Source organism: Bombus huntii, chromosome 4 (assembly GCF_024542735.1).
Source record: "Bombus huntii isolate Logan2020A chromosome 4, iyBomHunt1.1, whole genome shotgun sequence".
NCBI classification, from domain to species: domain Eukaryota; kingdom Metazoa; phylum Arthropoda; class Insecta; order Hymenoptera; family Apidae; genus Bombus; species Bombus huntii.
In genome coordinates this window covers 3,202,270-3,214,861 of record NC_066241.1, presented here as the reverse complement: position 1 = coordinate 3,214,861, position 12,592 = coordinate 3,202,270, and the positions used below count along the sequence as shown (strand labels likewise).

The following is a 12,592-nucleotide window of genomic DNA, read 5'->3' as shown; positions in this document are numbered from 1 at the left end:
TCAACGCTCGACTATCGTGTTCAAACAAAGGCGTTTGTATTATCGATACGAGGATCCACAGCGGCTAAACAATTGAGATACTTCGTTCTTGTTACATGGACACAGCATACAACTCTCAAAAGATATAGCTATTTGGGTGGTGCTACGTAAAACAAAATAGTCGTTCTAACGTTGCAAGGCATCTACGTGTAGATATATAGATATAAAAATATATACTTGCAAATAACGTTAATACTACAACTGAACTACGAGCTTTATGTCTGAAACGTTTAGTCGTCGGTTCGCTCGTAATCGGATCTACGTAGCAGCTATCGATCAATGGAAACGTTTCGAAGAATCGAAGATCCGATCGATCCCCGAAGTATCCGAATTGCAGAGGCAGAGGGAAATCAGAATGCGCGTTCCTCGAGCACCGAGCCTCGTGTTTTCGCGTTTTCTCTTCTAAGAAAAAAATTTGCTCGCTCCGTATACCGAACGGAATCGAACGTGCGATATACTTTAATTTTCTTCGTGGCTGGAAATTATTTTCAATAGCGACTCGAAAGCGAACTGATCGTTCGAAAAGTGCCAAAACATTTGACGAGCGAGTGACAATTTAAGAAAAAAAAGAAAAAAAAATAAAGAATAGAGAAAAAAAAGGAAGAATGACGGAGAGGCCGTTTCGTTCGATTCGGCTGGATTTTCATGGCCGATTGTATTGAAACGCTACTCACTCGGTATGCCGGAGACAAGTTTGAGCGGTCGCAACACGCGTATCGCACGCAACGTGCGCAGATCCATATCCAGTTCTATGCCTTGCGAGAACGCCGTGATGAACCTGCCCCAAAACACACACACCCCGCCACACTTTACTACTTTCTACTCTATTACACTAATACTCACGCTACTTAAGTACTTAAGCTACACAACTATGTGGTAACTAGCGTTCTATGACCTAACCGATGGGAAAATGGGAGAATGTCTAATCGGGGTGAAGCTCGTCGGGGACCGATATATCTTCGCTTCTTTTTCTTCTTTATAATATATACCGCACGAAATCAATTTTATCTCAACGTACGTTCTCTATAGCCTTTTCCAAACTATGTAGGTCGGCCGGACAGGGGATGAAATTCTACGAGTGGCGACTTTAAACGCGACCGTTCTTTACCGTTTCTTACTACGTCTATGCCGACTATGACTAAATTGCGTGCTGATAAGCGGATCCGATATACGCTCAAAAGTACTAGGAGACATCTTCTATCGTTAATAATTGTACCATCGATAACGTTAAATATAAACAACGGATAATACAACGCGATCTTTCGTTTAAATCTTTCGATAAACTTATCAACGTATCGCGCTACTTTCCACCTTTTTCCAATGTTCAAGCAAATACAATAACTTTCGAAGTCCTAGAACTTTTGAGCGAAGGCGCGAATAGTAAAACTTTTAACTCGTCGCGTATTTCCGCGTATGTGCCGCGATCGATGGCGACTGAACGTGAAAGTCAACCCTTCGCGCACCTCGATCGTACGTACACGGTCGAATTCAAAGACAAAAAGCTCGACTCTCGATTCTCACAGCGTCGGATTAGCTTATCGAATTAGCGCATCGTTGGATCACCCTTTAAACTATAATCGCGAAAGACGGAGAAAACGGTTTCCAAGTTCGATCAATTCGGCTTAATATCGAAAGCATGGAGACGGGTTAACGATTCGACGGGATGGAGCAACTACGCTAAGAGATTAAACGTTTAATGATTTCTTTTATCAGGAGGATTTCGACGCTTGGATAGAGAGGAAATTCTTATTAAGTTACTCACGCGAGATTCTAATTCTAGATGCCGTTGAATACAATCCTCTGCTAACTATAACTCTAGTTCCACGAAGATAATAAACGTAACATCCGTCGCGGTCGTTCAACTCGTTCGTCGTACAAAGCTTTTACCCCTGTTCTCTGTCGATCGCAAAAATATCGACGGATCGTTTCGTTTAATCATCCGCTTATTTCGTTCTGCTTTTATCGTTCGAAACGACCACGACGGATCGTCGATAGCGTTGGCGTCCTAAATATAGCTAGGATTGCTCGGGCCCTAAAATACACCGCTAATTGGGAATGTCTATAAATTAGAAGCGAAATAGGAAGATTTCCCATACTGCAGAGTTTGCATTCTTCGTAAAATCTTCGTGAAATCTTCGTCGAATCATCGCAGAATCTTGGTCAGCGTGGAAGAAAAATTGATTTCATTCTCGAACGTTGAATTTGCATCCTGGTATCTTTTTTTCTTTTTTCATTTTCTTTTTTTTTTTTCTTTTCTTTTTCTCTTTTTCTTTTTGGTAAGAGGAGTCCGAATTCGTTCGCACGCTATGATTCGTGTTGCGGAGTAATCGTGGGGAAGAGAAATTTCGAGGACCGTGATCGAAGGGAAAGCAGACAAGAGAGAGGATATCTCGGTCGAAGTCTAAAAGTCTGTGTAGGACTATGACTCGGTCTCTCGAGGATGTCTAAAGGTACCACTCTCTAGCAAACACGAGCTTGCTCGAATACGTTACTGTTCTAGAACATGTACCTATTTACCAACGTATAGTCAATTCTATCAATCAGTGACTGTGACTAAAGATAGAGTTTGCTAAATATAGAGACACCTGCAGGCCAGTAGTTTCGTGTTCATTTTTTTGCGTGTGTACGTGTATCAAGTATACGCGTGCGTATTCCGCGTTACGCGACAAGTTTCGAATCGAAAGAAGTCTAACGTATATATAATCCGTACGCTGTCCAACGAACATCGAAACGTCGGCGAGACCGTTTACACCGATTAAATCGAATTTGCTTCGGTCGTTCGTTCGTCTTCGGGCGTTTATTATCGCGTCGTGTGCGAGCGAAATATTTTCTCGAAATTTTCGATACACCTGTCGTGGTAGACGCTACGTGAGCAGAATACGAAAAAAAGTTCGAACGGCGAATTAAAGATACTCGTCGCGCATCGCGGCAACGAAAATTCACCGCACGTCCGATAACTTTTCCTTCCCTAATGAAAAGCCAAAGATTTCGTCGATGACTCGACACGCCGGTATATTCGCACCGTACGCTTCGTGTGTTACGTAAGTGTGTGCGTGCGTGTCCGTGCGTGCTTTTGTGTGTGTGTGTGTGTGTGTGTGTGTGTGTGTGTGTGTGTGTGTGTGTGTGTGTGTGTGTGTGTGTGTGTGTGTGTGTGTGTGTGTGTGTGTGTGTGTGTGTGTGTGTGTGTGTGTGTGTGTGTGTGTGTGTGTGTATGCGTGTGCGTATGTACGTGTCTAATTTGTCGACTTTGAAACTCTCTAAATGTACGAATAACTTGTGCACAAAACTGAACATAACGACAGAAGATATAGAGCAAATAGTAACGCAATATAACACTAGCGACTAATTCACGCAAGTCCTCTATAGAGACAGTAGAATATCAATAATACGCATAGATATATATATATATGTATAACGTATAAGACACTCGAATTACGCAAACCACGTGGACACAGAATATATATATATATAGATATTATGTTCAATTAATATCGATCATCAAACTGCCAACGATCATCTAGCGTCAATCAACTGTTTCTAATACACCCATAGCCTCTAAGTGGTGGTCAATCAACGATAAAAAACGGAACGCTTAAACGACGTGAAAAAACGTGTATAAATAATCGGGAGAACTAAAGAAGGAAACTAAAAGGATAGAAACTAATAAATCTGTTATAGAAAGATGAAACGTATATAAAACTAAGGAGACTAGTCGAACGCACACAAACTGCCAGGAACAACGGGGGATTAGTTAGTTAGTTAGTTAGTTAGTTAGTTAGTTATCAATCTGCTGCTCGACTGTTCTCTGTTACTGCACTCTGTACTGTTACTTATGGCGTTTGTATCGTTTGCCGTTTCGCAGAACTGTGACTGACTCACTTGGAATTTTCGAAACCAGCTTTAGCGGTCTGAGGACCCTGAAGGAACGTAGCATACGCAGGTCGACGTCCACGTTTGTTTCGGCGAACACGGTCATCGACCTAATCCAAGGATTACTCTAGAATCTATCTGCTCGGCCGAAAAAAACCGATCGACGTGCGATCTCCTTAAATCTTAAATCAATGCGGAGAAAGATCCTTTCGTCGCGTCGTCGTTGAATTTCAAGCGAGTATTCGTTCGCGCGTAAACGTTTCTCACTTCGACGTCGAATCGATCGTCGGCTAGGAAATCGAAATGCGTAGGACGCGGCGAACGACGCGCGAAGAAAGGCTTTCTCCGTAAACAGGGCTCCTCGAGGCGAGCGTAATCGGAGGGATAAGAGAGGTGGTCGTTTAACGCGAAATCATCGAAACGGAACGCGCTGGAAATTCGATCAAAGCCTGACCAAGTACGAGACCATTCTCCTCGTCCACTGTTTTCCTCTCCGTGCGTTTTCTTACGGGACGAAGCATCCAACGACGAACAGAGAGACAAAGAGACAGCGGAGGATGGAAAAAAGTGGAAAGAGCAAGAATGCGCTCGTTCGTTTGCACGGAGTAGAAGAACACGGGGGGGGGGGGATGGAGAATGAAATGATGAGCGAGCTCGCGATGAAACAAAGTAACGAGAAAAGTAGAAGGAAACGAAAGTACGTAAAACTCGAGCGATGAGCTTTCGCGAATTTTAACTAAGGATGGTCCCTGTTTTCCGTATTCCTCGGCTGTTTTACATCTCTCTCTCTCTCTCTCTCTCTCTCTCTTTCTTTCTCTTTCTCGCACGCGCGGAAATCGATCGACGAGGCTTTCGAACTCGAACCGAGAGCGACGGAATACGGAAAAGCGAGATCTCCCGTTGTCAAAAATCGTCCCGGAGAAGAAAGGGGAGAGTATCGTTAGAGTAGAATAATAGAAAACGATTCGCTCACCCGGTCACCACGACGAAGAAATCCATGATGTTCCAGATGTTGCGCAGATAGGAGCCACGGTGGAGGACGAAGCCAAGGGCGAGGATCTTGAGGCTCGCCTCGACGCAGAAGATCCCGAGGAAGTAGATTTCCGTGGCCTCGAGCTTCTGCGCGAGTATGGTTTTGTCCTGCTTCGGCAGGTGCTCCTCGAGGGCGAGGACTACGCAATTGGCGATGATGGTGAGCAGGACGGCGTACTCGAAGGGCGGCCATTCGATTATGAAGCGAGTATGCTTCCTGATGCAGTTATCCTCCGACAGGATGAACAACGACGTAGTGCCCTTGCCACCTGCCCCACCGCCACCCGCCCCTCCGCCCTGATCCCGGCCTGGCGCCATGTCCACCAGACCAGGTACCTGTTTACAACGTTTTCCTTCCGTTTAATCTCATCCTACCCCCCGTTTCTTACCATCTGTATCCCTCCTCGATACTCTATAAACCGAACGCGATTCTTTTCCGATCGATAACCACCGCTTATCCCCGAGAAACCGAATGTTTCCTCGCTACGACACGAACAAGCAAGACGAACGATACCTGCCCTCGGGGGGCGAATGCCCAGGGATAACCCGATCCCCCCGCGGCGAAGCAAAGAAACTGGCACGTAGATTTTCCGAGTTCGCCTCTTACCTCCCCTCCAAAGCTAGTCCAGTCACCGAGACCACTCAGTCCGGCCAACCTCGGCCTTCTCCTGTACTGACTCGCGTATCCAGGGTCCCTTTGTGCCGCCTCTTGCGCTGCCAACCTGCAAATCACGCAAGATAAAAGGTGTTAGCCAGCGAGCGAAACTCACGATATGCCGTTATCGGGCACGCGTATGTGACGGCACACCTTGCCACCAGAGGATACCATCGATTTTGCAAACTTGTAGTTCACGGCGTGTCACCGGCAAACACGGAAACGAATACGCGACCGCGAGAAGCGGACGCGATCGCGTTCGACTTTCGTGATACGCGACATTCGATCGAGCAATTTCGGCGAGAGATTCCGCCTGTCGAGATAAGAAATGCAAAGTCACGCTACCGAGGCATTGCGACGCGATCAAATACGCCAGCAATATACGTACAGAGCGTGATTATTTTTCGGAGGATAAGAATCGCCTGGTCGGATGGTAGTTGCCAAGTGTTTCGCCAGAGAGGTCGTTAATGGCCAGCGCGAGCATATAATACGCCGCTGGGGCTAATTAACTACATTAGCCGAGACTTTTGCAGCTAGAAGCCTGCCACGTGCGTGGCTTCTACTCGTAGGAAAGTGCAATCAAGGTAGCCGGTAATGCAATAACTCGCGACAAGGATACCGCATAGGACATCCGTGCATTTTGTCGCGTGCTGCGTGCCTTCTAGCTCGATACGTAGCTGGCTAGCCTCGTTGCCAGATTACGTTCTATTCATCGAGCCTTGATTCTCTCTATTCAGCCGCGATCAGCGTTTCCATCCTTAACGAGATCTAGCTCGTTTACGAACAGGACGATCGACTCCTTGTTGCGTCGAACCGCGAGCAGATCGTTTACCGTCGATATCGTTCCTCTGTGACGATCCAACGTTTCTCCGACGATACCTAACAGATACCCATAAGAGAAGCATTTCGATTAGCCAACCTTTCCTCTCTCAATTCACCGATTCTAGGAAAAATAGGATTGGCTGCTGAATTTGCACAACGCGCGAAAAAATATATTCTTGATCGACGGTAGTCACACCGGGGATGTTCCTGCGAACCCGCTAAAGTGCTCCTTAAGTTCTTCCGACAACGCTGGAACTCGAGAATGCCTTCGATGTCCTTCGTTCTACAACGAGAGTGATCGAACAATGCAAACTAACATCCGACATCGAATTCGTTCGGCCGTATCCCTTTGTAACTCGGTTCGCGATTTACCTTCGTCGATCAGACATCTTTGCGTGATTCGTTTCTTTTTTTTTTTTTTTTGTTTAATATTTCACATTCACAATTTGCCCAATTTGGACATTTGGTAGAATTTTTTAGTTGTTTGATTATCATGTGGCTGGCTACCCCCAGCGGGGTACCATCTTCGTGTTTGTTAGGTTATATCCTTTACGATGATTCGTGATAAGGCAGAGACTACGACAGTTGGCGAAACTGCGTGAACCGATACATCGCGTAAACGCGTTTCAACTCACCGAATCGGTGCAATTGATTCGTCGATACAACCGTTGCTCGGACCGTTCGATCAACGCAAACTACGAACGTCGTCTGATTGCGACGACTTGAAATTCCACGAGACCGGCATCCGGCACGTGTTTTCCACGATTTCTCGGGATCTAAAAATCCCAATGTCCTCGGCGTTTCTCAAATCTACGCGTACAGGAACAGCGTAATCGAAACGAGAGGACGCGCGCAATCTCGTCGATCAATTAATAACGATTTAATTTAATCAAGCCGTAGATACGAAGTCCATTGTCGATGCAAGCGGTAATTTGCCACCTACGCCGACCTCGTACACGCGAAACGCATCAACACGGCATTATCAGTCAGCCACGGTGTCGTAATAACGATAACAACGTTACCTATCGACGCAATCATCGCTGTTATACTCTCATTCGTTGCGTCAACGTTTAATTAACCACGTTCGAACCAGAAAGTCGACTTTTCGACCGTTTACGTTTGAAATCCAATCCGTCTTGCGCAAATCGAAATAACTCGTCTCGTCAAAAATCGTCTTTTCCTCTCCGTACGAGGTCCCTCGGACAGGCTGGTTAAACGCGAAGGAAACGCGTTAGAATTGCAAGCGACTCCCTGTCAGATTGACTGTTCGTTCGTCCGTTCGGCCCGACGGAACGTCTCTGAATTATTGAAATCGAAGCGCGAATAATTGATAGAGCGTAGCCTGTATATCGGTAAGATCGATAGTACTCTCGAAAATGAGCTAGCACGGTTCGCCTCCGAATAGTTCGACGGCGGAGAACGACGCGTCGCATCGCCTAACACCGCTCGGTCCTCGTTCGAGCCGCCTCGATGATCGTTACGCCAGCAACAGGTGTAACCTATCGCCGATTACGCACGGGCGAAGACTTTCGGGATTTAACCGATCGGACGCGTGTCGAGTCGAAATCGTTCGCGCTTTTCTCCGTCGAACAAACCGGCCTCGGTTAACGGCCGATTCTGCACGAGCAACCGGGTTTCGCTCCTGCGAATGGCTGGCGATCGAGCCCGAGGAACGTCGTGCCTCCGAGCGAGTCACCATAGAAATCGTTGCTGACCCGAGGATCCCCGAGATTTCTCGGTAAATTGCCGAGGAACGAGTCGCGACACCATGCTGCTCTCCCGTTCGAAATTGCGAGAGGCGAATTAACTTTGCGTCGTCGAGCTAAAAATCCGAGTTAAAAACCCGTGACGAAGGTTAATCGCGATTTATGCTAGGCAACGCCGTCCAAAAGGACTTTTTACAGGTTACCGAGCCGCGATCCGGAGCACCGAGATCCGTGCCAAACCCTCGTGTCGCCGGCCACCCGTGTTTTTTCTTCGCGGTAATTAATACAAGGGCTCTTTCGCCTCTCTCTCTCTCTCTCTTCGACGCGTTCGTCTTTCCGACGATCTCGATCGTTTCGTTCGCGCATGCCCAAGCGCGCTACGTCGTCCGAATGTTCGCGATTCGATCGTTTCTGCAAGCGACGCGGGGCAAAGTCCACGGACTCGTTACCAACGGGTTCAACGAACTCGAGATCGTTTCGGCGTGGACGATTTCCCGCGAAAGGCTGAAATCCTATCGATCGAATATATCGGGCGCCGCGGATCGTAGTTGGCTCGAATTAGCCGACGTACGGTCGGACCAACGACGCAAAATCTAAAGTCTGGTTGACCGTAGCCGATTGATCACGTCGTCCAGTTTGTCGAGGAGAACGGAGGGGAACGTCGCGGTTCTTAAATGCGAAAGGTCGTAAAATGTTTACCGGAACGGAGAAACGTGGGAACGAAGGAAGGTGGAACGGCGTATTTTTGCTGCACAAATACCATCCTTGGCTCTTACCGATCGAACCGACGAATTTGCAGAGCTCGCGAATTTACTTTAGAAAAATTCGCGAAGGAACGTGAAAATAGCTGGTCGGGTTACGCGGCCCGAAGAAGATGGAACGTTCGCGAACCGGCGAACGGGACAAGGAAGGTGCACGCAAAAATAATTGGCCTTCGATTCCAGATCGTGAACTAACGAGGGAGCAGTCGTGAGAGAAGGCCATTTTTTTCATCTCGTTGCGGGTATAAATACGCGCTATATCGAATTTTCCGACCCGAACTATCGCGAGAAAACGTTCGAGGTGCGCGATATTCGTTCGTTTCGATTTTCGATGATCGGTCCTTTGAATCTCTGCTCTCGGGCAACGAACAATTATCTGGACGCTATAAAAGAAAGCAAACGTGTCGCGGCGTCTCGTCCGACGTCCTAGTCGACGGAACAGCGTTCCAGCGTCGAGAAGCATCGAGATTAGTGTCTATTCGTAGCAACTGGGACGGCACTTAAAAGTTTATTATGGCTCATCAGTTATCGACGATACTTCTCGAGAGTTATTAATATCTTTCGGGAAATCAATATGAAAGACGTGACGCCGCGCTATAACGGATCTCCTTGAAAATCGTTGTATCGGTGTGCATGATTCTCGCGTTAACCCTTCCCGAAGTCGTTTAGTCAGCCACTAATACGAGAGACTATCCCTGTTACCCTTAATTTCTACAAACGATCGACGAACCAACAACGGTCTCGACGTTCTAGCCGTTGCAGTACACATCATGGTTATAGGTGGGCGTTATTCCCGGCGTAACGACGCGTTTTCGGTAACGCGTAAAAGAAAGTCGAGCGAATTAGGGCTAAGTTTATCAACCATATCAACCGTGTCGTGCTTTTTAAGCAACCGGGTTTGCACGCAACGAGAAACTTCCTAGCCTCGACGCTCTCGAAACAAGCACGGTAATATCGCACGATATATCTATAACGCGACTAATCGGCGCAGGCGTGCCGTTTACGAGCGAAAGTCAAACATCCGCGAGAGCAAGGTATCGCGAACGTTCGATTTCTCGATTTCTCGATTTCTCGTGCCAGTCGCGATTACTCTCGAAAAGCGGAGTCTCGGGCGGAAGAAGCGCGACGAGACTCGTCCGAAGAAAGAGAAAGGTAAATCGCGGAGAAATCACGGAGGAATCGTCGAGGGTTGGAAAAACGCGATATGGAATAAGCGCGATGCGGGTGGGGGGGGGGGGGGGGTAGGCGTTATCGCGCTCGAGTCCTGATTCATCCTTGAAGCAGCTCCCACGCGGTACGAGGCGCAGCCCGAATAGAGGTTAACGTTAAACCGAGAACGGTCGAGAGGAATATATTCGAGCGGAAGAAAGGGTAGAGGGCGAAGGAAGAGCGAGAGAGCGAGAAAACAGGCAAGAGGGATGAGAAGATAGAGGGGGATGAAATTGGCGGCCGACTAAGAATCGCAGCAGCTCGAGTGCGCCGGTCGCACCACCCTGGGTCGCAGGGATTCGGGCTGGCGCGCAGCCGAATCGCCGCTCTGCGCCACGTGCGCAGTATATCTGCCGCCTGTGTGTCCGGCATCTTGCTGTCTGCTGCTTACCTTCCTACCTTTCAACCTCTGCCAACGTCCGTCTACCTACCCTTTGCCTCGTCCCGTATTTTTCCACCACGTGCACGCTACCAATGCCGATCGAACGATCCTTAGGATTACGAGCACCGGTCGAAGCATCGTCGCCGACTCGTTCACAGGCTGCGATCGTCGCTCTCCACGAGAACGCGTCTCCGGGGCGTCTCCCGGCAGCCAGCTGTGCCGCGCTGCGACCGCGATCGTTACCCGAAAAGCCGGCTAATGTCGCCCTCTAAATGCGCGAAACGATCTTGCCAAAAAGCACCGGAGCACCGAAAGCGCTGTGACGCGAGCATCACGGCGCCCAGCCGTTCGACACCTCCACCGTCCTCCCGTTTTCTCTCTTTCTCTCTCTCTCTCTCTCTCTCTCTCTCTCTCTCTCTCTCTCTCTCACTCTCTCTCTCCCCGTCGCGTTTTCTCTCCGACACACACACCTCGATTCTCTGGCATCTCCGCGATATCGAGGCTACAGTCGGCGACGTTGCGGAGCCACCTAGAGAGAGGGGGTTCCTGGTGACGTCACCTCTCCGCCATTTTGTCCGGTGACGTCAACCGAGCCACGACCATCACGACCGCCACTACCGGCCGCGTACCTTCCAGCCTGCTCTCTACGTTTTCGCAGGATTCTTCCGTCAACCGGCTTCTGCCTACTACCTCCTTCCGATCTACCACCGCGCCTGTCTACGGCTATTTTCCTTTTTTGCGTTTTCGAAATTTCGAACTACCTCCGACGAGGCAACGTGTCCATAGAACCAAACAACGACACGAACGCGACTGTAACATTGGGTCTAGGCGTTTAGGGTTCGACGATGCGATCCGCCGATCGACCGTACGTGTTCGTAAACGCGAAAAAGCTGGTGTCGTTGGGCCAGTCGCGGTTGTACGAACGTCCAAGCGTCCCAGCACACCGGTGGCTAGAGTGCGTAAATCTAGGTCGAGGTAGTACGGTCGTGGGCAACGGCATTCGGGGGAATTCGATGCAGCGGTTCGCTTATGCTCGGCGTCGAGCGACGCGATCACCCCGCATAACGTTCGTCTTAATTATTCGATTCGAAGCGCTCCAGGCAGCAGTCGATCGACCGCGGTAATCGCATCAGCCGGTCACGGCGTGCCAAGACTTTTCGCTAACGGACACGCGTCACGCGGTACCGCCTATCCGATGCTACGACACTTTGTGTCACGTGTACCGGATAAACTTCCAGAGGAAAGAAATTCCCAGCACCTCGTTCAACGACGAGATCCCATTTGCAAACGCGTAGCGGCGAGTAGGACGCGTGGAAGCCGAAATTAACGACTGGAAGAACGTTCGATGTTCGTCTGGAAACCATTCTATTTGAGAAATTACCATAGGAAATGAAATTTGCACGACGTTAAGCGGAGAGACACGTCGAACGTCAATGCTGCTGTCAATCGTTATTCGACGCCTCGACTCGAAACTTTGCCATGTCGCAAAGGATACTATACTTGCTCCATCGATAGTACGCCAGGTGTTATCGATTCTTTTAACGAGGATATAGAAATCACCGGTTGCGCGCGGTCTCTCGGCTCGTCTCTCGTATTCAGACTTTATTCAACGGACGACTGTGTCTGTCGCGCGACGTCGCTACCGTCACTGAAACGGTAGTTGCGATAGCTTCTCGTCAACGGAAGCTATCGCTGCCAACGTAGCGACCAATACGTTGCTACTTTGCGTCAGCCTGTAGATTACTCGACTACTCGGCGATGGAGTTCGCGTCGGTTCTAACTTCGCCGTATTTCGTCCACGCGAATTCCTACCGAATCGTTCGCCAAGAACATGCATCGACTACCCTGATGCAAAAACAGGGACAGATCGATGACGCTATTACGACTGCTTCGTGACGACGTCGTTAGGTCCGATTCGAAAACGTTAATGGAAATCTCGGCGAAATCTCGAAATTATCTCGGAACTTCGCCGATACCGATCCTTCGAAAACACGGTTACCGGGCAAAGCCAGATTTTATCCAAATTTACGCTCCGGTGGACAAAAAGGAGAGAGACGGAGAGATGGAGCGCAATTGGAATACCCACGGTCTAATGCGGACGGAGCCTGATACGAAG

At 48.7% G+C, this 12,592-nt stretch overlaps 1 protein-coding gene across 28 annotated transcripts in view; it reads right to left on the bottom strand.

The window, feature by feature from the left end:
• Positions 1–12,592, bottom strand: part of LOC126865229 (voltage-dependent calcium channel type A subunit alpha-1) — a 58,586-nt gene that overhangs the window by 35,213 nt on the left and 10,781 nt on the right. For 3 of the 28 annotated variants that reach the window (XM_050617509.1, XM_050617510.1, XM_050617511.1), the window contains 3 exons: positions 5,549–5,663; positions 4,883–5,277; positions 714–817 (listed from right to left, as the gene is read on the bottom strand). In XM_050617509.1, the coding sequence (XP_050473466.1) occupies positions 714–817; positions 4,883–5,259 (481 nt within the window). In that variant the 5' untranslated portion in view covers positions 5,260–5,277; positions 5,549–5,663. Of the gene's footprint in view, positions 1–713; positions 818–2,135; positions 4,020–4,882; positions 5,278–5,548; positions 5,664–10,525; positions 10,814–12,592 lie in introns of those variants that run through there. The other 25 variants (XM_050617496.1, XM_050617505.1, XM_050617513.1 and 22 more) reach the window with 21 other exon arrangements.